At 40.4% G+C, this 27,324-nt stretch overlaps 1 protein-coding gene across 3 annotated transcripts in view; it reads right to left on the reverse strand.

The window, feature by feature from the left end:
* SERGEF (secretion regulating guanine nucleotide exchange factor) overlaps positions 1–27,324 on the reverse strand; it is a 141,513-nt gene that overhangs the window by 53,146 nt on the left and 61,043 nt on the right. For all 3 annotated transcript variants that reach the window (XR_005956275.1, XM_041481192.1, XM_041481191.1), the window contains one exon: positions 10,101–10,137. Coding sequence is in view for 2 of the 3 variants with exons in the window: in XM_041481192.1 (XP_041337126.1) it covers positions 10,101–10,137 (37 nt within the window). In the remaining variant the exon portion in view is untranslated. The remainder of the gene's footprint in view (positions 1–10,100; positions 10,138–27,324) is intronic.

Here is a 27,324-nt window from a genome sequence, read left to right on the forward strand (position 1 = left end):
AAGGGAGGGGAAGGGGAGATGATTAATGATGTACCCTCATAAAATAATATTCCCATGTTTGACTGAATTGCTGTTCTGAGCATCATCCACAAGGAAAACAAAGAGAAAATTCATCAAGTTCCAAATCCTTTCTACTCAAAAGTCTTAACTGACAGAAATTCTTTCCTACTGAGAAAAATGGCAAGTGAAACCTTCCAGCCATGTCCATCCTCCACACATCAGAAAAGCACCATGTCTGGCATGACAGAAGGTGTCATGGGCAGTGGCACTCTGGGGAATTCTCTTTTACAAGGTGAATAACAGCAGATCTGTGAACAGCTTATAGGGTTTTGAGTCACCAGTGCTGCAGGTCACATAACATCCAAACTGAGAGTGTGCTACATCTTTGCAAAATTCCCCAGAGGAACAAGGGGCTGGAAAGGCCAAAGGGGGGCCATAAAGGACATGGAGATCATTCTCACAGCTGGGACAAGCACTGGGAATTTCATCGTGGTACAGCATCCCCTGAGCTGTCTGATGGTATTCCAAAAAAAGGTGCACAATAGCGCAAATATGGTGGCCAGGCTCCCTGGGTGTAACCTCCCACTCACTCAACAACCCACATAAACAAATAAAAGCGAATATGACCCGTGAATAAGAGCAGAGCTAAAACTGGATTTCATGTTCTTTATGGACTCGTTTGGAAGCTTCACCTGTCCAACCTTGCGCTGGTGCCCCCCACCATAATCACTTCCCAGTAATCCATTCATTTGTTCCAATACAAGGCTACAGAGCAGGGATAGCATAAGATGCTAAATCTGAATAAAGGAAGATGAAGCCTGTAGCAGGAATTCCTGGCATCAGGTGAAAGTCCTCCTAGGCAACATTTAATTCAGCAAATCATGGCTAGAGTAAATACAAAGTTTATACTGGGATCAATACATCCTATATTATCTTCTCAAAGTAATTATTCCATTAGATTTGTAGAGGGGAGGAGGACATAGGCCAGACCTAAGCTAGGGAAAATGTCACTATCTCATCTGAAAAATCTGCCAGGAAGGCCTCAGCATACTGGTTTTTAAATCATTACAGTTCACATGTGTTACTGCTGCTGGTGGTGGTTGGATTTCTTTGGTTTTGAGAACACTGACAGATGTGCTGCCATCCTAGCAAGTCCAGAGCTATCAAATACTCAGGTAAAAGAGGCATTTTGCAGCTCAAAGACTGATGGGCACCAAGACCTGTGGTGGTGGCAGTAGTCGCTCACTTCATTCAGCTTCATGCTAACCACAGTTATGTTTGAAGCCTCACCATAAACAAATATAACATGCTTGACATGAGTCCTGTGTGATTTACTTGTTCACCAGGAACATATCAACCCTTCGTATTGCTCCATGAGGAATGTTAGATGTTGCATGTTAAATACCTCTTAAAATCCTATTCATATAGCTTTCAGTCCTTCACACTCTCTCACAGTTCAAATAAGCCAAACAATCTAAAAATAAAATGATGTGAAGACATTTCTCAGAAATAATAAAAGTTCCAGTTTAGCCTAGTTGCTCCTCAGAGACTCTGAAAAAAAGCACAGGAAAAAGCACAATAGTGAAATGAGTCTCAAAAGCATTTTTAATTTTAATTACTTTGCTACCTACCTTCTATAAAGAAGAACTTGAGTGAAACAAGTTCAAAAAGCAAGGACAAGTAAAGGGTAATTTTTATAAATATCCCAACTTTTAATCTCTTTTCGTTTGGCTTTTTCCCCTAATATTTTTCTTAAATACTTATCTCTCTAAAACCAACATTTTTTAATAAAATTCTTTATTTTTACCTGAAAAGCTTGCTCTAGGCTTGCAAGCCTGAACAGCTTCTTCTTTGTTATTAGCAGTAAAATAATCTTGCCTGCCAGCTAATACCACAAGATTTTCTCCACTGCAATTTCAACTACCTTCAAATTCCAAGTCCCAAATCCTGAAGCAGGAAAAGAGGATCTGCTCTTAGGGAAAGGTACAGAAACAATTCCCCACCCCACCTTGGTTTACAAAAGCTTCAGGAAGCCTGCTTTGATGTGTGCATTTAGCCCTGTGCAGTTACAGCCAAACAGAGCAGCGCTGGCCCAGAACTGTCCCTGTTTCACCACCAGCCTGGCAATATTTCCCATATATCCTTACAACAGTAAGACATGGGTCTTACAGCGCTGGCCCAGAACTGTCCCTGTTTCACCACCAGCCTGGCAATATTTCCCATATATCCTTACAACAGCATCTCTCAGACCCATGTCACTGTCAGCATCCCTGCCTTCAGCTGTGGCTCTTGAAAGATTTTTCTGACCTTCACAAATGAAAGAGAACAATAGAACCACATGACCAAAACATGCTGCAAAATCCAAAAACTGGGCAGTAAAGATGACTTTTAAAGTGCATTTGTGAAAAAAACCCAACTCACAGTCAAGCCAATCTCCCAAAATCCCTACTTCAATCTTTTTACTATGCAGAAAGCTACCCAGAGTATTTAAGATGGTGTTAGTAAAACACACACACACCTATAAAAAATATCAAAAGGAAAAAGCTTTGGAGATTATTCACTCAGAGCATGTAACAAAGCCGGCCACAAATATCTACCCGTGTGCTGAGAGAAAAATTACTTAGTGCTCCATAAAGGATCTGGCTAGTGACTACACACTGACACAGGGGTGTCAACCCAAGGTTCTGTAGCAAGATATTCCCTCCTGGAGAGCCACAAATCTCACTGCAGGGTCTGGGCACTCCTCATGGCAGCTTTCTAAATATAAACCACCTTGCCCTGCTGCCAGCCAGCCATTTAGCTGCAAAATTTCTACTCAGTGATACACTTAGAAGGTAAAGTGTTAGGCTGCTGCACGGACAGAACCCAGAATTACCAGCACAGCTCACTGCAGAACTGCTCAGCAGAAGGGCACCAAAGCCTGAATTTGCTGCCCCTTCCAAGTGCTTTGAGCTGTTTTGCTGGGCTTGTGCTTTTACTTGGGTGAACACCTCTCCCACAGGCTCCAGATGACTCCCTGAAGGCAGACATTTTTCATTCCTTTTATTTCATTTTATAGCCACCAAACGCTTAATCTCTCTTTGGTGACCAAGGGTTCCTAATTTTGTGACTCCTTTTTGCTTCCTTGAAAATTCACATAAATATGCCGTAGATATATTGGATGTGTTTTTCTTCTACTTCAAAGCAATTGCAGGTTTAGAGCTTGCAAGTAAACAAATGTGATAAAATCTGATTTGTTCTCTAAATTCTCAGTATCCATCCAGTGAACCCTCTGACAAAGGACTGCATGCACCTGTACTGCAGCTACATCTCTCAAGAGTGCTCTCATCCTCTGTGATCTTCCAAAACCAGGTGGAAGGACTTTTCCTTTCCACAAATACCTGCAAGGAAGGGCTCCCTACTCACTCAGCTTCAAACAAAAATTCTTGCTTGGTAGCATTGGCTGGTTGTTTGCTGTCATCCCATGACAATTATCTCCTCTGGATGCCGCTCCCAGTTCCAGCTGGATGGGTTTAGCTGTCACCAGAGGTTAACACTGCTCACTTGCCTCTCCCCCACCTTCAGGAGGGCCCTTGACACAGCAGATTTATCCCTGTGGATGTGATGCACTGGCTCAGGAAACAGACTGACAGCACACAGGAGCTCAACTCTAGACAAACTCTAAGCTGAGCCCACGGTGATATCTAAAATTCAGGGGAAAATTTTACAAGAACCGGGAGCTTTTTGTACAGCAAAAAAATTACAGCTTTTATCTTCAGGCCTGCCTAAGCAGCTCTGCATCTGGTAGCAGCAGGAAACCACACTGTAAACAATATGACAAGCACTACATTATTACCTGTTTATATGCTAAATGATATAAATTGAGATACACCACGACTAATTATATTTTAAAACTGCTTCTCTGAAGGGAAGGGAAGTGATTGCAACTATTATTAGTTGCAATGCAATACTAAAACAAAAATAAAAATCAGGTCTCTTTACTCTAGGCAGTTCTAAAATACACTAAGAGGCAGTTTTTATTCCAAAGATTTCACAAGATAAATTGACAAGCCAAACACAGAGAAAAGAAGCTGAACATAGCATTCCAGAGACTTAAGTCACCCAAAATATGCATCAATACAGCGACAAAGCCTGCAAGAGAAGGTAGCTGTAAAATCTGGACTTCATTTCAGTAACAGAAGATGCAGTTCAGTCAGATCTTATCCTAAACTATGGAGGTTTTTTTAGGGAGTCAGTGCAATCCTATTTTCTCTTGTGACTCTAATTGGCTTTTCACAGCAAAATATCCATCCTTTCCTACAGCCAGCAGCCACTGACTCCAGACAATTCAGTTGGTTCAAAGCCATTTTTAGCCCCGTCAGAAGGCTTTTCCAAACGCTCAAATTAGCACTTCCTCATTTCTCTCCTCATCACCTTACACCCACAAATTCATGAGATAGTTGGCAACTTGACTTTCCATTAGCCCTTGGAAAAGAAACACTAAGAGATCAGAGGATCAGATTTTTTTGCGTATTACCTGCTGAAAATAACAAAATAATCAGACTTCTGAAATTTGAAATTCAATTTCAGCTTCCATCTTACCTGAAGAACAATTAGTTTGCCTGGAGCACCAACAGTATGCGGAAAAGAAACACAAAGTGAGAAGATATTTCAACAACTTGCTGTATCTAACCATGACAGGAAAACTCTGATGTCAAATCTATATCCAGCTATGTCCAAAGCACTCAGACAGGTGATCAGGTAACGACAGGTATGAGGCTGCTTTTTCTCAATAAATATAACCAAAGGAGCTTATATTTTGAAGAGCTATTTCAACAGTCAAAGCCACATTAAGAGCTAGATGACATACGAAATGGCTCTGCCAGAGAATAAATTTAGATGGTCGACATATAACCCGCATGAAAATGACAACAGTGATGGTTACTCGAAGTCCTGCCAGGTGCCCTTTAATAAGCAGAGAATGTGATTAGTGCTGCAATGCAAAGAGACAGCGTGCTGCAACATGACTCCATGCTGGTCTGCCAGGAAACCTTTACAATACAGTCCCTGGCTGCACTGGGATTTTTCATGCATAATAAATAAAGCAACAGACTAGCAGACTCAGGCTCCTTGCTGAACACCAGTGCCCTCCTCTGTGTACGCTGAAGATTCCTCCGAACAGCACAGCCACAGAGAGAATTTATGATTTTTCTCCTCGTGACAGACTGCTGAGTCCCCCGGGACCCGATGTCAGACACGCGACTGTGTCTGCTGCTTCGCGGGGCAGCTGCGAACGCCTCAATAACACTGTCAGCACAAGGCAGGGATCTGTCCCTCAGCCTGCACGGCCTCCTCTGCCCACTGGTGCTCACCCTGCCTGAGAAATAGATCTTTCATCATCTCTTACAGCCCTTCCCCGACTGATGCTTTATGCAATAATTCAGTTGGAATCGTGGAACCGAATCATGGAACTCCACTGAAAGTACAGAACCCTGCTAATGAAGACGTAGTGACCTGCACATAGGAACCCTTCAGCTTCCTTATGAAAAAACACAGAACCAAAGTGTTTGGGATGGCATTATCACCACCACCATTTTAGGATGTGTATCATCACCTCCCTAAGCTTTGATTGCTTTGACCACATTTGTTTTCTATCTCATAATTGCGATGTTCTTCCAGGATAAGAATATAAAAGGAAAATCTCAACAGAGCATGGAGTAACAGCTCCTTTACTGCCCCTCTAACACTACTGCATACTTTAATTCAAACCATTTGAGGCAAGAGCTACCATTTGAGTGGAAGGATGCTTTATCCTAATTTCCTCTACAAAGTCTATTCTTCCATTAAATTTAGTATTGGTTTTTACTCTCCAACTGCAGCTTCAGAATGATGTCAATGCCTGTGCTGTGATATTTACAGCTGTGATCGCACATGAACCACAGAAGACAAAATCCTGAAGCTTGTTCTAATCCACACAAAACAAAAAAAGGCAATGGGAGACAAAACTAACCCTCTTCTGGAAGGGGTTGTGATTTGGCAGAAAGTTGAGAAGTGATTTTAAAAATGTAATGCTGTTGCACTGAACACAATGAAAGTCAGTGTGACCAGCCAGGGCTTTGTCTCCTCACATGTCACCTGTACTTCCATCTGCAAAACACACCTATGATGGTGGCCAGCTTGGGTCTTTGGGGCTCATTTTTATTGCTTTAACATTAATTACATGGTGCCCTCTCCACTACCATTAATAATGGGGGGAAGTAGTGCTAAGTAAGTAACCTGAATAGGGAAAAAGCCAGAGGAGACAGAGAGAACTATCAAATGAGTAACAATGACATGAATCACAAAGCCCCAGTCCTCCTTGTGAGCACCACTGCACCACCACCACCTGCACTGACAGCGTCAAATGAGTAACAATGACATGAATCACAAAGCCCCAGTCCTCCTTGTGAGCACCACCACCACCTGCACTGACAGCACCTCTGGGGTGTGGGTCACCACACAGCAGTGTCAAAGTCAGGATCTGGGGACAGTCTCACTGAAGGATGCTTTAAATCCTCCATGCAAGAAAACAAGCACAAGTCAGAATTCACTGTGCTGACAATGAAAGTGCAAGAAAAAGCTTTTTGCACTATCTGAAGTAGACACATGTCCCAACACTTATCCCCTTCAAAACACCACACCAGAAAATGTTAACTTGAAAGATCCACCTCTTTCTCTTCCAAACAAACAAATTCCCCTTTGAAGGCTCCTTTAAAGTTGGACTTCAACAGAAACTAATTAGCTTTTAAATCAAGCACTCCTCCCTACATCTCCTCCAGTATCTTTTGTTTAAAATATTTTCATTAGTTTATACAGGTTGAGAAAATGACTAAAAGGAAGACCAAAAAGGGATATAATGCATTACCAAGGCTTTGGGGAGACAGACTCCAGAACTGTCATCCTTGTAATGATTTTGGGGGGGGGGGGGGAAGGGGGTGTTTAACTACCTCCAGGAGGCTTTAATAAAATTCCATGGTTTAATTTTTACTAAAATAAGACATTTGCATTTGGAGGTTCTTCACAGCATTCTGTCCTCTGCTCTGTGATTGCAGCACAGTCAAGGCATTGCTGCATTTAATAGCACCTCTACTTCTGCACAGTTAATATTGCTTGATTATTTAAGTTGCAGCATTGCATGAGCAACGTGTTCTCTTACAAGATACCTATTCTTTTTTCCAAAAAATGACCTTTCCAGTCTTACTGGGGAGTTAGTAGGAAACTTATAAGAGCATTCTCCATAAATACTGTTTTTAAACACAGGCTTTTTAGGGAAGAATTAAACCTCCTTACCTTTTCAATGCTGAAAACACTACAGACTCCCAAACCTGGAAAAAGCCCAGCTTTGTCACAGTGATTTAGTTCCATTACATATTTCAGTCATTCAAAGACACTGTCTCACTACCACAAAGTTCAGCACTAACATTGCACTTATCACATTCAGGTAGAAAAGGCACCTTTGTGGTTCTCAGCAAGTACATACACAGTTTTCAGTGTAGCAAGGTGTTTTTCAGATATGTTATACAAGATTTATTAAATAACTACCCATTTCTTTCAGTGCAAAAATAGGCTGGCTCCTAAGATGATTAATCCTTGACTGAGGTGAAAAGTGCAAGGTCTTTTCTTAACAGCCAAGGATTTTTGTTCTCAAGTGAAAAATCATACAAACATAAAAAATATTACAACACTTATAAATTTTAGAATTAATTTCACAGTACAACCTTAAATGAAGATAAAAAAGTGTTTTCAGCAAGGGGTGAAGATGTTTACATTTTTTCAAGTACTAATAGCAACTTTTAACTCATTAAGATTGGAAAAGCAGGTACATTTCAAGACAACCTACATCTCATTCTCCTTTATATCAAACATTTACCTCATGATCAAGTGAAAACTAAAATACTACCAATATAGCCACAGAAAAAGGAGCTGCCATCACAGCGAAGAGAACAGAAATTCTGCACTGACTTCAGCAGAAGAAAGCTAGAAAAGAGATTTCAGAGGACTGACCCGTGCAAATGGATGCAGGCTACATAAAGTCACATGAAAAAACCCAACTGCTTGCTGGCCTTACAAATCAAACAGCTTGTATCACCAGCAAGATGATTGGAACACTGCTTCAGCATTTGTGGAATGAATCATAAATCCAGCCCCTCCATCCTAAAAATGATTCTGTTTAAAAGATGATGCAACAAACAAAGCACAAGCACATTTGTATACACAACCAGAAATACGAACTTGAATATTATACTGTTAAAGGTTTTTCAGTTTACCTGTCATACTCAGCTTGAATTATTTCAGTTTAAAAGTCAATCACTCAAGCATTTACTAATTAAGAAAGACATGGCTGATATAGTTGTTATAAGTGAACTCTGTTTGAATGATAAGTTGTTAGAAAATTGTACAATCAAGTAGACATATTCATGGAAATCTGTGTGATTTAAGGACTATACAGCTGACAGCTTTGAACTAAGAGTGGCCAGTGATCAGAGAAATCCTACCACAGAATGTTCTAAAAAGTCAACCTTTTAAAAACAAATGTAAAATTCAATTCAGGGAAATTTGTATCATAGTTCTTCAGTTCAAAAAATTTGCAACATCACATTTCTGTTGTCCTTAAAATAAAATTGACTGGCTTCCAGGACTGATAATTCCCCCATTGAATTCAATGAGCATAGCACGCAGCTTAGATAGGCATATGGTGTTCTTTACATATGCAAAGTTCTTCATTTATTGTAACTTTCTTCTAGAATTTCTCTCCTCAACCCATTTTTTCCAGAGATTTCTGCCTAGAAGGCAGAAAGCTTAAAAGGACATAAGCAGAAAGAAGGTTGTTCAAACTCAATGCTTTGCTTTCATGCACACTGGAGGAATGTGCCAGCAGCACATTTTTACTTCATCAATTCAGCAAGAAACAAGATTGCTCTTCAGTCGACATTCAGAAGCACCAGCCTGACAATTAATACAAGCATGTGATGCTGAACAAGTAGGGAGAAGGCAAAAGGAAAAATCTTTTCTTAAATCCAGCCATAAACTTAATAGGACTTAACAAGTTCACTACAAGGTTTAACTGGAGAAGGATCATTAGGAAATATACTACAGCAGATATGGAAATAAAGAAAATGCCACCTTTGTGGCCACTTAACAAAACCTGAAAAAGTAGTGCATGGAAAGCAGGTTGAATACCAAATAGCTGCTTTTCTCTACCTCTGTCAAACCACACTTCAGAAAATTAAGAAAATTCTTTACTTGACACCTCAACACATCAGTCACAGCAATCAAAAACATCTACATGGATGGAGTTGTGCTTCATTTCCAGCTCTCATTAGCATAGAATTCCCTTCATCATCTGTCTTGCCCTGCCTATTAATGGGGACAATTATGCTGACCTCCTTTATAAAGGGCTCGAAAATCTACAGTTAAAAATGTTCCTAAACAAGTAATTATATAAAACAGCAATCATGTATCAAACTTCAGTTATCAACTCATCACATGAAAGCAAGAATCAGATTGTTCCTGGAATTAGTACACAAAATCCAATTTCTCCACTGACATTAGCTTCCTAGTACTTCCATCATTATTACTACAGCTGCATTATGCTAAAATGCACTAAAGAACCTGTCTACCACTGACTGACATTTTGAAGATTTTCCAAGCTTTGAACAACAAAAGACCCAGGACTCTTTTCAGCAGTAATTTCCATGTTAATAATTTCCATCTTGTTAAACAAAGATACTTTTGACCAGTGTCAAGCTTACATGCTATTCTGAATCTGCAGCCTGGATTGTTGCAATGGCTCTGAGCTAAAACAGGCTGTAACACTTTGTAAATGTATTTTCCTGTTACATCCATCAACCTCTCCCTCCTTACAGGGACTGCTCTACAAGGCCACAATTTCATCACCACCACTTACTGTCACCAGTTTCTCTTCTTCTTTCCTCCACACCTATATGTTACTTTCCTCCTTTCAGCTGCACACAATGCCCAAAATCATTCAGTATGTTTGATGTGCATATTTTTTTTTCATCTTGTGCTACTAAAAATGAAAAAAAAGGCGAGAGGATTTGTTATAAAATTAAGCTACTTACCAACTATTGCCAGATTATGCTCCGAGCCACACGCGATCTGAAAAAGAAAGATGAATGACTAAATCAGAACCTGCCTATCAGTAGGAAGATAGTCACAATTATGACAGGAAATTAAAAATTAACCTGAAACAAACAACTACATTTTGGAGGATGCAAAATCAAGGTTGAAGTGTTCTCACTCTTAAATGGAATTTCATTTGTAGCCTCACTTAGAGGCTTAGTGGCAGGAGTGCTCGTTTATTCGTTCAATAAAAAGGTAATTTCTTTTCAAAATCCAGACATTTCAACCCTTTCAAGCAAGACTGCCCATGATTCTGCAAGAAGATCACACCTTTGACAACAGCCACTGGATCCAACAAGAGACACAGAGCAAACACAAATTAATCCATACAGAGGCAGCTGGGAATCAAAAGGGCGATGAAGACCTCCATCTCTCTTACCTACATTGTTTTTCCAGCTGACCCCTGAGGAACTGCACAAAGTATACAGGCTCAGTGTGATAAACCTGATGTGATATGATCCCTATGGTCATCTGCCTAGAATGGAGAAAAACTACCATGAAACTCAACCCTTCTGTTAGATAATTAATGATGGAAATCAGTTATGAATTCCTTTTCAAAGCAAACTTACAGTCCACATATTTTTCATCCTTCTTTGTAGCTGCTGTGAACATGTCTGATGTTTAAGTTGCTTTGGTGCACTGAGTTTTGTAAGTTTTGTAAGCTGCCCACCAATGAAGGCAACACAGGCACCCAGAGCAGTCCCCTGTCCTTACTGCAAGGGCTTGTCTTTCCCACAGAATTTCTTTTGCAAGGTCACTGCTGGCATAATTGTCTGATGTAAGAGACTTCACTTCACACAAGGTTACTCTGCTGAGTGTCAAGTTTTTAATTTAAATAAAAGCAATCCCCTCAAAATCCTGCATTCAGTTCACTGCCTTGAAACTACTTGCCCATTATGCCTACTACTGAGCTGGAGAAAATTAATAAGCACATTCTTCCTAAAGTATATTTGCAATAGCAAAATATAATGCAGAAGTATATGCTCAATTATAATAAAAAATAGAAGTCCATACCATCAAAAGTTTATATGGTTCTGTGCATGCATAACTTTATAGCTTTTACAGCCAGAGAAACAGCTATAATCACCTCCATGTCTGCAGAACATAAAACCACAGAAGTTAATAAAACAGGCCTTGTGCTCAGCTCACTGTGCTTGAGTATTTGCTGGTGAAGAGACACCCAAGACTGACACATTGAGTAGCTTGAGCTCTTGTGTTACAAATGAACACTACAATCTCTATGATTCACATTTTACCCATGTCACAATGCTACATGAAAACATTTGGGCAAAGCCATCCCAACACAACAATGGCAAGGAAGAAGAAAAAGGCTCTTTGGAATAAAGGTGCTTACGCAACACATTAAAGCATTTGGGAAAATAATTCAAGTCTCAGCACATTCTAGCATGGCCTCATCGTCAGAAAAATCAAGAGAAAGCAGCAGGAAAAGCAATGTCTTTGCAAGAGCACTAACAGGACTGCATCGAGTCCTTCATGCCACAGTAGTGCAGACAGGAAAAGCTCCAAGTCCCAGCCATTAAAATACATAAATCACGGCCATATCCCACATCTCTACCCTCACCACTAGACCGAGCCCTACACAGCAGCAGGGCTGGCTCCTAATGCCTATTTACTGGCTAATGCTCCCACCTGTGCTTCTCAGGCTTATAAGCTGATGCCATGGCAACAAGATCCACACATGGAAGCACATGGAAAGGCTTTCTAGCAATAAAAGCAAAATTATTGTGTTTACCAAGTGCTGAAAATTGGATATACTGAAGTCGCTGCTAATAGAATAAATAAATTTTATCTGAGGTGGGAATAGTCTTGGCTAATTCCCTAGGAAATACACTGACACAGGCAGAGATTCAAAAGCATTGGCACAAAAGAATTGCTCAGGCTGGTGGCTGACACTGCCAGGATCTGCTCCAGAAACACTACATTAAAAAAAAAAAAAAAGGAAAAAAAAAAAAAAAAGCCCCACATAAAAGAGGTGTTATTTAGATTGTAAAAAACCACCCCTGACAAATAAGCGGGTTTTTTTTGCTACATCCAATAGCAGCAGGTACAGAGCCTGCAAAGCAGATGAAAGAATGCTGGTGATCTCAAACAGCTTTGCTCACATAGCTGCTACTGTGGCCACCATTCAGAGGCTCCCACTAGCCAGTTATCTGGCTGTGAGGGACTCACCCAAATTGCTGTGTTATACAGACTGGCCAGTGCTGGGACCTGCCCCAAGGCAGCCACTCATGGCCAACATGCTGCAGCTCTGGGGCTGAAGGGGTACAAGCCACTGCAAAGCACAAAAACACCTCTTCTGGGGGAGTAAAAGCCACCTCAGTGAAGTGCCAGCTTTAACTGGAACCAAGTAAAATCACAAGCTGCTGAAGGCAGTGCCCTGGATTCACCCTCGACAGCCCAGAGCAAGGACAGCACACACCATGTACCAGCAGCAGTTTGTGCTCCAAAGTAGAATTTGCTCAATTTAGAGCACAAGGTTCACCACACCTCTGCCTTATCGCAGGGTGTCACCACCTGACAACACAGACTGACTTTGTAGGAACCCCCAGTTAAAAAAAACCTTAGAGAGCTCTAAATTTAGCTTTCTGGAACGCCTTGTCCATCATCCATGCTCCTTGCTACAGGCTATACCATCCACCCACAGGATTCCTGCTTGCCTGCACACCTATGCCTCTGGAGCTCAGGAGGGACCACACCACAGAGGTGAAGCAAGGTTGCCACTGCTTAATGTGCATTGAAGCCTTGCAGGTATTTCACAACATCTTTCTTGCAATAAAGTTCAAAATGTGGCACCCCCTTTTCTCCATGACTCCCCACAAGAGGCAACAATCAGCCAAAAGTGAATGATTTGCTGGTACAAACACAGACCAGACAGAGAACAGCATTGCTGAACAGATGTTTTATGCTTACATTAGATGGAATAAGCTCTTCAGTCAGTGCAGCTCACTGGGAGAAGCCTGGTATTTACTGCAGCAACTATAATTTTCTGACTACTTCTCTTCTGTCCCCACCCCCAATATGCTGCAGAGAAATTAAATTCCAGCAGACATCTGCATGCTTCCAGTGGGTCAGTACATTCAGGGATGCTTATAAACACACAATAATGCTTTCTAATTGGGTAATAATTTTACATTATGTTTTAATTGAAAAAAAATCACTAAACTTAATGACAAATCAAAGAGACTGTTACTGAGCAAAGCATTCTGTGAGCCTAAGAAACACAACTCCCTACTCAGTGAACAGCTCACACTAAAGTTCTCAGTTTGGAAGGAAATTGGAGAAGTTGTGAAGGATATTGTGATCTCTATATAAATGATCTCAAGGCATGTGACAAATGTCTATAAGGCAGGAAAAGAATGCTTAGGGACCATTTCACCCAGAACTTATTTACCTTATTATCTGTGCTCTTTCAACCATACCTAAATCTTTTGTTTCTTCCCTTAAATTGTGTGCTAGCAAGCTGTTTTGTACCTAGCAATGCCTGTGGTTCAGATCCATCCATCCATCCAGAATTAACACGTCTAGTGTAAGCAGCCAAGGGACCAGCGTTTTATTAATCATAAATAGCATGATAAATAGCATAATCACAGACATAAGCTGCAAGGATGGTGAGGAAAGACCTTAGCACAGCAACCACAAACTCTGGGCAAAACACCAACACCTTTCTGCAGCCTACATATATGCTGATGGCCCAGTCCTAACAAAAATTAATTGACTGAATGTGAAATCAATGGGTTATGCAAAAAAGATAAAATATTTCACTTAAGAACAAAATATTTTTCTATCTTAAAAGCACTACATGAAGAAGCAAAATAATGTTTAGTACATGTTATATAAACATTCTCATATATACCTGAGTGTGTGTATAGATATAAAAAAGAATATATATACACACACACACACATATTAGGCAAAGAAGGTTATCTACTAAACAAGATATTTTTAAGGGAAGAAAGTTCAGACAGAGCACCGCTGATTCTATCTGGGATAGAGATCTCACCTTTGCAGACAGCAAACAAACACACACAGGACAAGACTCCCGTGGATATTTAGACATGCAGTCTCCCTTTCATTTCAAAAGGTAATTAAGAGACAAAAACGCCTTTTGCCAACCATCCCCTAAGGGACTTCTGAGTACTGTAACAAAACAAGTCTGACAAAGTGTATAAAAATCCAGGTTTCAGGCTAGTACCATGACCACAAGGCTATTCTTTCTTTTCCTTCTGTAACCCCAGGGCTTTGACTGAGTGCAATACACCAGGAAAAAATGGATTCAGAACTACAGGCAAAGTCAACCTCCCACTGCAGCAGAGGCGAAGGGACAGAACAGGAGAGGGTGCAATGAAGAGGCACAGGGAGCTGGACTCACAAGAGGGATTACAATTTGAAAAATCACAAGCATCCAAACATCAAGGTGTTAAGCAAGAGTAACAAAAATACCTCAATGTCATTTATTTTTGCTTCACCACCCTAAAAACGCACGTAAATTCCCTTCAGTGCAATTATTTCCCAGAACATGAAAGGCTGTGGAAGCTTCTATCACTTCTTAGAGATGAGAGCATGATGTACAAAGAAGATTTTTAAGGATGAATGAAGATCTGATGTTCAAGTTGCATGCAGATTCCAGTTTCTGTTTTCCTAATTGCACCAAAGCTCTTTTTCAGGGAGAGAGAGGGCAGGAGGCAAGGGAAGGAAATCTCTGAAAAGGTGGGCACATAAGTACTTTCATCCAGCACTTTAGCCATGGTATCTCATGTCTTTTGACAAATTTCACTGTAAGGAAATTGCCAGGGCCAGAAAATGGCAAATTTTATTCCTTCTGAGATCAGAAGTCCTAATGGGAAGAGACGAGGTGACCGAGAGACTGCAGATCAAAGCTTATGTAAGGCAGGGGAATCTTCTCTCCCGGAGCTGCTCTTCCATGCCCTTGATTAATGTGTGTAACAACAATTTGTACTGCTTGACACCCTCGGTGCGACTACATTTGTATGCAGAATTCTATTGATGTGTAAAAATAAAGTAAAAGGAATCTAATTAGCAAAGCTGTCCTGCTTCCAATGATCCTTTACTAGGAACTCTGTGTTCCTCTTCTGGATCATTTGACTCCTGATTGATAAGAAAGCAGCTTGCTAACCTAGTCACATTCCTTGGCCAGCATAAAACTAAGTTCAGGTTCATGCAGAACATGTTCCTAGCTGTTGGCTGCAGCAGGTGAAAAGAGGGCTAGTGCCCTGTAGATGACAGGATATTTTCCATTTTTCATCAAATAATCTTATTTTCTATTTAACACTGATTTTTTTTTTTTTTTTTGTAGTTGTGTGACTGGCTTTTTAGTTTTTATGTAGTTTTACTTTCCCCTACAACAAGAAAATTCACAACAGAATTTAAACTGAACACACATAATAAGGTCTGGAAGAAAACACTTTCTCAAAACACACCTGACCAAAAGCTAACGTGCCACGTAAGTGGACCTTTGCAAACATGGAGGAAAAGAGGAAGCATTAAGGCATTGGCAGGATGCAGTAAGCTTTCAAAGGAAGATTTTACAGCTCCCTGTACCTTCCAGAGTGATGATCTATGCCCTCCCTGCCTGAAAGTAATTCCAAGCCTGTGTCACTTGTAGCACAAGACACAAAATGCTTTTTCTCTGTGCAGCATTTTCCTTGGTTCTCTACCCACTCTTTTCAGAGTCCATCTTCCATCACTCAACACCCAGTCCTGAAACTGCCTTACAGTCACCAAAAAGCCAGGTGGCCAACACCAAGAGCTTGCCTCACACCCTCCATGCCATGTTACACATATATGTGTCCCTGCACACCTTCCCTCTCCGTGACACTAACCACACGTGAGAAATTCCTCTGCCCTCCACTGACTGAGCACCACACTTCCAGGAAAGCCTTCGTGTGGTTAACAGGGTGCAATTGAACTTCTGTGATTCACTTGGTGCACCTTAGGTCTCAAGTGCTTGCACAAGATAGAAACATTTGTTAAGTACAAAGCAAAAAGCAAAAAAAACCCAAACCACAATCAGCAACAACAAAAATAACCCAACCAACAATAAGAAATGTCACATTCACATTTTCTGAAAAAATCCCTTTGCCCAGGATTTTTCTCTTGAGAAGATGAGAAGCCTCAGAGAAAAGGGAAAAAAATAATTATCTCATTTGCTTCTCCTGTGTTGTGCTCATGTGGAATGTGTTTGGAGATTGTTTACCCACAGGTGATTGTTTCACTGGATTCTGCTGTGAGTTGCTTTCACTCATTGGCCAATCAGTGCCAAGCTGTTTTAGGACTCTGGAGGGAGTCAGGAGTTTTCATTATTATCTTTTTAGCATTCTGTAAGTATCCTTTCTGTATTCTTTAGTATAGTATAATTTAGTATTCTTTAATATAATATAGTATCATAAAATAATAAATTAGCCTTCTGAGAACATGGAGTCAGATTCATCATTCCTTCCTGCCATGAGGGTCCCCACAAATACAATAAAGAAAAAAACCCAACCACCCACAAATGCACAAAAAACCCCAAACGGCTGAAATAAAACCACATACCAAAAACCAACTAATCTTTTAGTATCAGAGAGGAAACACCACAACCCCAAAACCCTGTCATGAGTGATAAGGCACAGGAGATTAAAATAAAGGAAGGAAGGAAAAGCTGGTTGTTAAAGCATCCAACATTTTCACTGAAGGTTTACATCACAGTAACCCACGTGTACCTCCTAAGTCTACTTGAAGGGAGATCACATTGAAAAACTGGTCACATTGAAAAAATTAAATATGGACTGTTTGCCTAAAGAATGGAAAGACTGAAGAGGTCAACACAGAATAAGATCTGTGTCCACCTATGAAAAAAACCTCATCTTTAGATGACTCCAGAACAACAAAAAGTGCTGAGATCTCAGTAAGAACACTCAGTGGTATTAGGTTTTAGTCGAATGACAAGAATGCAGCCAAAACAAGTGTGATAAAAATCTTTACAAGTCAGCAAGGTCAGCCGGCTCTTCTATCTTGCCTCAAGATTTTCCAATTAGTTCTTGTACCTTTCTTCAGGCAGTTTTCTCTCTCCCTTGGGGTCCAGAAAACATTAGTATCTTTCATTCCAGGAAAATCAAGCTCTGCCACTTTTATATATCCCTCAGCCTCACTGGTCCATCAAAATTTTCCATTTTTGTAATCAAGACCTCAGCCACAAAGCAATTTTTGTCTGTCCTTTCATCATTTTTAAAATGAACCAAGTAATGGTCATTCAATTTCAGTTCGTTTCTTGTGACAAGCTCCCCATTCAGTCTTCATTATATTGTGAAAATTAAGACTAAAGTATTCCTACTGATTGAAAAAGAAATCATTCATCACAGCAGCCCTGTTAATGTGTACATAGTCCTAAACCTATGACTGTGCAAATCCCACAAGACCAAAATCCTTACTAACATTACAGACATCCAGATATGAGCTAGAGGAATGGGGTCTTCAGCAAATGCACAATTTTACCCAAGGGAACTTCTTCACCATCTGTCTCAAGATTACTTTGATTTGGATTGTTTCATGCACAATTCCCAGCTCCTTGCATTCTCAGTGTCATTCTCTCATAAGCTGAATGAGAGGCACTAAGATCTATTCAGGTTTGCTTGGGGACTGCAACTAGTTTGCTCTTTGAGGCCAAAAACACCATTTTGACCAAGAAATTAAAGAAGCCAAGGCCACAGAAACACAAAGTTTCAAAACCTCCTTATACACTGATTTGTCTCTACCATCATCACACACATCCTTAGGATCGGATTATTCTGATGTTTTCAGGTCAAGAATTGTGGCTTGCAGCATGCAAAAAACCCACTCAGTATCTGTCTTTTCTTTCTATTGTACATGAAAACAGCAAAAAGACAAAAGTTCACTATAGCATATAAATGTCGTCATTATCTATCTGAATGTGCTAATTTCTAGTACTCTGAAATTAATGCAATGGTTCTGTTAAACAATGATTACAGACAAACATTCTGTTGAAGTATATATCATTATTAATCATTTCATAGGCTTAGAATAAAAGTCATGACAGCATGTTATTATTTGGCAACAAAACATTGAATTCTACTTAAACAACCACATCCTTTTGCGGATGTATAACTGCAGTTTTAAGTTTTTCAGCACAATCTGGATTCCACATCTCTTTCCTTGTGGCAAAACAGTCCACCGTTTTTAATGCATTCTGAATATTTTCTGGAATATTCAGTGCAGCTGGGCAGAATCAGAGAGCAATCAAACACACATATCATGGGCACTGAGGTCTCTCAGGAACTCCGCTCTCCCCTAACTGTGCTGTTACTGCAAGACGTGTCGCTACAATTCTTTTCCACAACAAACACGCTGCAGTGAACTCGGGACACTCAGCCTGCAGGATTACACAATAGCACAAAGCCCTGCACTTTTTTAGAGCTCAAAAGAAAAACAGCACTTCTTATGAATCAAACAACTGGCTGTCAGGGCATTCTAACTGGATGCTGTGAAGAGGCAGACAGTGTCCCTAAAATACCCCTTTAAAGGAGGCAAGTGCTGGAGTGTGGCTGTGGCCACTTCAGTAGGGCCAGACCTGATAATGGGCCCCACCATTACCAGGTCTGACTTTGCACACCCTCCATAACCTTTCTTTTCTAGCATGTGGGTTTTTTCCAACATCCTTACAATATTTTTTTCTTTCACATGCTTTTTATCCATGCTATCCTTCAGAAAAAAACTGCATCCAAAACTCCTGGCAATATTATCAAAATAATACCAGTAATGATGTCATTATGGAATATTACCCCTATTTTATAGTGCAGAGGCTTTTTTACTTCTTCCACCAGTAAGCCCAAATTTATGATAGTATTTTAAACATCTCAGTTCAACTTCCAGCCCTTGGATGTGGGAAGACTAATTTTCAGGAAAATTACTAAATGTTCAAGGAAGATCTCACGCAAAATTGGATTGAGCTTTCATTTCTATGCTAGCCCTGCTGACCTTAGTGTGTACTGCTGCTTGTGTACACAAGTACAGTGTTGAAGGAAATAAAAAACCTACTTAATTTACAAAACATTTTATGTTATTTGAAAGAAATGAGCAGGTTATTTAAAGTACTGGACTACTACTGTGTAATATCACTAGAAGCATCCTTTACAGGACCCAATGCCTTTGGGAAATATTATTCAAGATAACTAGCAGCTGTTCAAGAAGGCAAATCTTTGCCTGATTTCCAGCATGACACTCACTGACCTCTCCCTCCCCCACAAACAGGCATGTAAAAATAAAAATGTTATCAACTTAACTCGTAGCCAAAGAAACACCAGCACATTAAGAAATTCTCCCAAAACATGACCAAATAAATAACAGAGGAAGACAAAAACATTTTTTCATACACCAACTACCTCAACTTGAGGACAGAATTTTCTTGTTCATTTACTCTCCAGAAGAGCTGCAGGCACGCAGCTTCTATATTCTTGTACAAAAAATACAAAGCCATGAATTTTGCTGACTGTCTGCTCCCTTACCTCTCCAAATAAATGGTGCTTATGTCTTTAGGGTATCATGTAACTCTGCTCTTCAATGTTGGATTCTCTGTTTCTGTAGCACTTACTAACAGCACAGCTCCCTAAAGCAAGCTTGCTGGAAATAAATAAAATGTAAACTTGCTTAGAGTCCAACACAAAAATTATTAAGAAAGCTCTTCTGAAGAAATAAGATTGCCATTTGAAAGGACTCAAGTAGAGACTGAGCCCTGATGCTACACACAAAGGAAGAATTAAGGAAAAGAATGTGTCTGACTCTACACAGCTGATGTAAAGGCATTTTTATTAAAAAAGCTGAACTGTAGAATCATAGAATCATTCAGATTCAAAAAGATGTTTGAGAACATTGATAAAGATACTGAACAGGACTGGGCCCAACACTGAGCCCTGGGGAACACCACTTGTGACCAGACACCAGCCAGACTCAACTCCCTTTTCCCACCACTCTCTGCGCCCAACAATCCAGCCATTTTTTTACCCACCAAAGAGTGCATCTGTGCAAACCATGGCCTGCCAGTTTCTCCAGGAGAACACTGTGGGAAATGGTGTTAAAAGCTTTACTGAAATCCTGGGCAAAGGGATTTTTCCAGAAAATGTGAATGTGACACTGGTAGACAATATTCACAGCTCCTTCCTCATCCACTGAGCAGGTCACCTGTCAGAGGTGATCAAGTAGGTCACGTAGGACCAGCCTTTCATGAACCCCTGTCTGATGCCCTGGTTGTCCTGCATGTGCCACGTGATGGCACTCAGGACAATCTGCTCTGTGACTTTCCCAGGTACCAAGGTCAGGCTGACAGGCCTGTAGCTCCCCAGATCCTCCTCCTGGCCACTCTTGTCACTCAGTGTCACATTTGCCAATCTCCCCAGTGCAAAAGTACTGCTGATAAAGGATGGAAAGTGGCTCAGTGAACATTTTCATGAGCTCCCTAAGTATCCTTAGGTGGACCCCTCCAGCCTGAAAACTTGTGTGTGTCTACGTGGTCACTGACCATTTCCCTGGGATTATGGGAGCTTTATTCTGCTCCCTGTCTTCCAAGTCAGGGGACTGGCACCTAGAGAACAACTGGCCTTCCTATTAAAGACTGTGGAAGAGAAGGCATTACACAGCTCAACCTTTTCCTCATTCTCTGTCACCCTATATCCCCCCCACATCCAATAAAGGATGGAGATTCTCCTTAGCTCTCCTTTTGTTGCTAATGTAGAAAGATTTTTATTACCTTTCACAGCAGTAGCCAGATTGAATTCTAGTTGGCCTTTGGCCCTTATAATTTTCTCCCTGCATGACCTCATGACATTCCCTGTAGTCCTCCTGAGCTGCCTACCCCTTCTTTCAAAGGTGACAAGCCCACCTTTTTTTTTGCCTCTGAGTTCCAGACAAAGATCCCTGTCCAGCCAAGCGGGTCTTCTTGCACCAGCTCTTCTTTCAGCACATAAGGACATCCTGCTCCTGTGCCTTTAGGATTTCCTTACTGAAAAATGCCCAGCCTTCCTGATTTCCTTGCCCTTCAGGATTGTCTCCCAAGGGACTCTGTCAACCAGGCTCCTAAACAGTTTGGAAGTCCAAAGTAATAGTTCTGCTGACCCCTTTCCTTACTTCTCTTCCTACAAAGGGAACAGGATGGATAGTAAAGGTTCTGCAGTGTGAATTCATTTAGCGTTCTTGAATCAAAACTCCAGAAGAAGTTCATAAAGCTTGATAAATGGTCAACACTGAGACAGACAAAATTTACCGTGGTCAGGTAGAGCATAATAAATCTTTCTGGATACCAAAAAGAATCATTTAGACTGCTCATATATACAGATGGATTCTAAACTAGTTGGAACCTCTCAGGGGAGCTATATAGCATCACTGTGGACAATTCACCAGAAATATCCATTCAATATGTAACTGCAACACAAAAAGCAAGAAATTAGATTAGTTTAGTCCTAAGCATACAAACAGCCCTGGTAATTTTTTAATACCAGTGATTCCACAAGAAACACATATTTGATAAAGACTTCAATTTAAAGTGTTATTTCTAGGATTTCTCAGAGTTAAGTTACAAATTTTTTTATGGCTTTTTCATTTTTTTGTTATTGCAATTGTGTATCTCCCTAATTTCCTGATCAGAATGCCATACACTGTCCAGGCAACTGCCTGACAGAAATCCAAGTATATTAGGCCTGCATTTGACACGGAGGCATTTATCAAGCTTTTATCTCACAAAAAAATAGGTATCACATTAGACTGACAAGATATATTTTCCATAGTCACATACTCACTTGCAAGCAACTACATCATCATCCTTTAAACTTTTATTGATCCAAATTCATGTCAGGCACACCATTACTTAGCCAAGGCAAATACCAGGCTGACAGGCCTAAAATTATTTGAGTCATTTTGTTCAGTCCTTTAAAATACTGGCAGGGCATTGTCTTCCAACCAATCTTCTGAAACTTACCTGACGTTCTGGGAAAAATTATTCACATCAACAACCTATACAGCACTTGGGCTATCTCTCCTTAAACTCCCAAAAACAAGAAGTTTCAGCTTTGATTTTTAAAATTCTTCCTCTAGAAGCTGAAAAAAATGCTGGTATGGAGAAGAGAATCTCATCCCTTTATGATACTTCTGCTTTTTCCCTTAAATGCAAACTAGAATTCTACTAACACAGAATTTGCCTTCCCAGGGTTTTGCCAATAGATGTATTTAAGATGTTTTAGTATTGACAGTGCATAGTCTGTTGTATTTGTCTGAGAGCAAACTCACTCTCAGTATCTTTTCGTATCCCTCTTAATTGGAGCTGCTCATTCTGTGCCGTGGTAGCTCACAGGCCAGGCTGCAGCCAGTGCCTAATGTTTTAATTCAGGGGAGTGGAAAGGATTTCCCACCTGTTAGATACCCCTTAAAACCTCTTCTTTCCAATTTGTTAATGACTTAGAAACAGGTAATGCAGTTTTTAATATAAAATGCCCCTTCCACTCCTAGGAACCTACGTGATTCTTCCTGATATTGCAATCACAACTTTTTTCGTACGGTTCCATACTGAAATATTTTGTTGCATCATGGCTTAAAGGAGAGCAAAGAGAGCAGAGATACTGTCAGTGGCTTCCTGCATTAATTCATCCGTCTTCCCGCTGCTCAGAAAGATTACAACATTCCCATGTGCACAGAAGTCAGGCCCCTATCCTCCTACTGTTAAATCACATTTTTCCTGTTGCTCTCACAGGGTGGTTCTGTAACAGCACACAGGAATCATCAAGACAGACAAGACAATTTTTCAAACAACATTTCATGAGCAGTGCTACATTCTCATTATAAAAAGGAATGGATGCTTTAAAATAAATCCTGAAAACAGGAACACATTCCTCAATACAACTAGAGTCATTGTGACTCTGTATATTTATAATATATATATATCTGTATATATATTATTAGATATTAGATAGCTATTATTAGATATTAGATATATATCTGTAATATATGTGCATATCTTCTGATCAGAAATCCCTTCACAATATCTGCTTTCCTTTCAATTTATAAAATATTAGTTAAATAATATGTGGTTTTGAAATTTTTGCTTTATCTGATACAACAGTCTATGCCACTTGACAGAAGAGAAAATGTAGACACTCTCAAGAATAGAGTTTTAATATCTTTTTTTAAAGTAGCAGCATTTTTGCAACAGATGAAAAGTACTGCAGGTTATAATAAAGTCAACAGCCCACCAGACTTCACCACTAATTACAAAACACACCCACCTCTTGTGCATTTGTAATTCCAAGTGGCATCACATTTAACTGGAAATCAAGAGGCTGCAATTCTCCCTATTTCAGAACCTTCCAGACATTTGGTGAACTCATTTAACCTAAAGCAAAATATGAAGCCCAGCTAGGAATAACAACAACAGGAAAGCCCTCCCTGGATATTCTTGAACCTGATTAAACTGAAATAACTGCATAACACAAAAACCTACCCTCATCTGCCTTGAGTTCTCAGTCAATCAGCTTCAGAAGTGATATACCCTCACAAGGAAGGTCACCGTGTGTGAGAGGTAAAGAACCACTGCTCAAGTGTGCTGTGCAGGAGGTGACCTGTGTGTTCTCCTGCCCACACCTGATGTTTACACACCAGCAAACACCAGGAGTGTTGGAGGCTGGCAGATTTTGCCATTCTGACTTGAGCATTCTCTGGCCAGCACACCAGTCCTGGACACAGAACACCTGAGAGCTGCAGCTCACATTCTCAGTCTACTTATGCACAGGGGGTTAAACCTTTACCTCTTTGCCCAGACTCTCCAATATCCACACTAAACAAAAGCTACATCCTCTTCATGGAGGTCTCTGCACAGAACTGCTGCCCTGCTATTACCATTTCAAATAAAAACAGCAACTGAAGTCCATCACTTCCAATCACTCAAAACACATTTAACCACAACCTGAAAAATATTTGGATTAATTAGCTTACTTTTAATTCAAATGTTGCATTATCCAAGAAAAGACTTTACCTGTGCAGGAAATTCAACTACATTTCATGTCTTTTTGAATCTTTACACCTTTGTCATATTTGGACACAGCATGCAACCATTCTTCTTACTAAATGCCTGAAAAAGTTTTTTTGTTTTTTTTTTTTTTTAAGAGCTTGCATCTCTCCAGTTGCACAAAGAGTGTTTCACAGGACTGCTGGAGATGGAAGAAATCCATTCCTGAGCTCAGAGGATTGAAGCATTCCGTAATTCAACTGCTGACCATCATTTGTCATACATGTCAGACGATTCTGGCCATTCATTCCTTGCTGAATTCTTCACATCACTTGTGTGAGGTGAAGCAAACCATCTGCAAATGTCATACACATTTCTTTTCCTGGACTACTCCTTTTCCTATTCATCCTCTCTTTTCACCTCTGCAGTCTCCTACTTTCTTTTCTTTCTGTAAGCACACAAAGGACATCCTACATTCATTCACCCACAAGTAAAAGAACAACTGAGCTAAGTTATTGGGGAAAAAGAGCTAATAGATGAGCAGAGGGTCTGTGAAGATGTTTCCGATCACTTGTAAGTGAAAACAAGGCAGTAAAATATTCTGCAGATTTTCCTGGTGGACTTTACTCTGTAGTCTGCCAGAGTAAAATGATCTAAAACAGAAAGGGAACAGGGACTGAAAGTAAAGGGGAGTGCAAAGTTTCTCTTTTACCCTCCTGCCTTGGAAAACTATCAGGCTTTTGAACATTTCCCATATACTGTTTCCCCATTTTTCCTACCCTCAATTTCTCACCAAAGAGCAACCAACCTTGTATACAAGAGAGAACAGACTACTACTGCTAATTTACTCATACAGAGCAACATAGTTAGCATAACCCTAAATTTATCGCTATTAGGAACATATATAAGCCCATACTTAGAAAATAAGTTTCTATTTTGGACTTTCCTGAGAACAGAAGGCACTGCTAATTTTAAAACAAACAGAAATAAGTACAAGCTCAAAATTAGGCTGCACCTTTAAAAAGAATAATTTCAGTATAAGACTATGATCTACAGAGTGCAAAAATTCTGCTTCTTAAAATAATTTTTAAAAGACGGATTTTTCACATGCTTTTTTACGCAGGCTTCATCTTGACTAAAAGGAAGGTAACAAACATCAAAAGCTAAATTGTCCACGAGTCTGCCTGAAGAAAAAGGTTCTTTCAGGTCAGGATGAAGGGCAGTAACATTCACCTCAGCCACAGCAATTAAGAAAATTGTTTCCATCTCTACAGGCATCAGTCTCTTGAAAACTGAAGGAACAATCTATTCAATGCAAACATGAATGAAATGTTGACCAGACAGAAAAAAAGACTAAAAATATACCGTGATAACAAAAGACTCTTTTGGAGGAGGAAAAAATGAGTAGCTAGGCTATCCATTAAAATTATTTCCCTGGCTTCCATTCAGATGCTGTCCAAGCACAGCTTCATTGTTTGGCACATCACTTGCATCTCCTCACGTCACCTTCATTCTCTCACTCAGATAACCTCGGATAAAAATATACAGAGCCCTATTCTAGGATTCAGCAATATTAAACCAGGAGCTAGCAGCAAAAACTGGGGCTCTCTTGATTCATAAAGAATTTCTAAAGCCCTTGTGAACAGGGAGCACAGGGAGGAGGGTGAAAGCTTTCATCAAACTGAGGCATAGGACTCGGTTAAGTTCACTTCCAAAGCAGGAGGTGTTATCCATGATGAGAGGATCCAGTTACTGCATCTGCACATCCCCCCAGGAAGATAGTGCAGCTGAGGGAAGGGAATGCTGAATCTGACATCCACTTCATCAGCCTAATAAATTTTAGATTAATTACAGAAAATTATTTCCCATTGCACTTCCACATCAATGGGGCTTTTTTTTGCTTCTCAAGCCTCTTCAAGGCACAATATTGGTACCCTTTAATCATCTGCCAGAACAGGACTGTACACACACCTAAACTGAAAAAGTTTTTTTGTATATGAGTACATATATATATATATACACACACATATATATATATATATATGGAAAGAAAAACTGTTTATCCAGGTGAAATGGCAGAAGGTGATTCTGGTTGATGGACACCCTCCCCCCAGCACCCTCTCAAAGTAGCAGAAAATTGCACCATCAAGCAGACACAGATATCATCATTATTATTGTTACTATTTTGGTTTAAGAAAACACTGACATTTTATGGTTATGAATCAGGAATAGCCAGCTCACTGCCCAGTGAGTACAAATTAAGACTCCTGCTGATGAATGGTCTTTTCAGCCCACCTTTCTGGCATCCCTTGTGTGCTCCTCTCCACTCCTCCACTGTGTGTGCAGCACACATCTTTTCCAGTCCTCTTCCCCTGCTCACGACTGCCGCCTCACTGTCACAGACAAAAGGCTCCTCTCCCTCTGCAGGGCAAGAAAGGGGACACCCCCTGCCCTGTTGCTGTGTTGCTGCCTTGCCTCTGCAAATCATCCTGGATTATCACCACAGAGCAACAGAGAGCCTGAGCTGCAGCCAGACATCAGCAGCCCTTCCATTTTCTGCATAGTTCTGTCTTATTAGGCAGCATACCTTAACCAGCAGCAAAACTAAAAGCAAAATAGGAAGGGCGAGCCTGATAAGGGAGGCCTTATCAGCCTTTGCTGCCGACAAACCCCCCAGAAATGGGGGAAGGGAGGCACTTTTAGAGGCAATGCTTTTGCACACTGCAGTATGCAGGAGCCAGACGCTGCTGAGCACACACACAATAGACACAGTTGCCGTAGCAACAGCATCACAGGGAAATTTTTCAGCAAAGCTTCTCGCTTTCCACCAAGGTTACTTACAGATTACCACTTAGCACAGGGATCTGTATGGATCAGACAACATCTTGCATCTGTCTGGAGCATTCCTGCATGAAAAGATGCGACAATGGCCAGAGCACAGGGAAGAAAAAGGCACTGCACGAGCAAAGCAGGGGCTGGGCTCTCAAAGTGCCATCTGACAGCAACAGCTTGCCACCTCACCACACACTACAAGTGTGATCTGCTGGAATCAAGTATGCTTTCATCTTTTGTTTTGTTTTCTTAAAAATCACTAGATTTCAATAAAGATCTACAGCACATTTCTGCAGCAAGAGACTTCAGTT

Source organism: Pyrgilauda ruficollis, unplaced genomic scaffold, assembly GCF_017590135.1.
Source record: "Pyrgilauda ruficollis isolate IOZ18807 unplaced genomic scaffold, ASM1759013v1 scaffold55, whole genome shotgun sequence".
Lineage (NCBI taxonomy): Eukaryota > Metazoa > Chordata > Aves > Passeriformes > Passeridae > Pyrgilauda > Pyrgilauda ruficollis.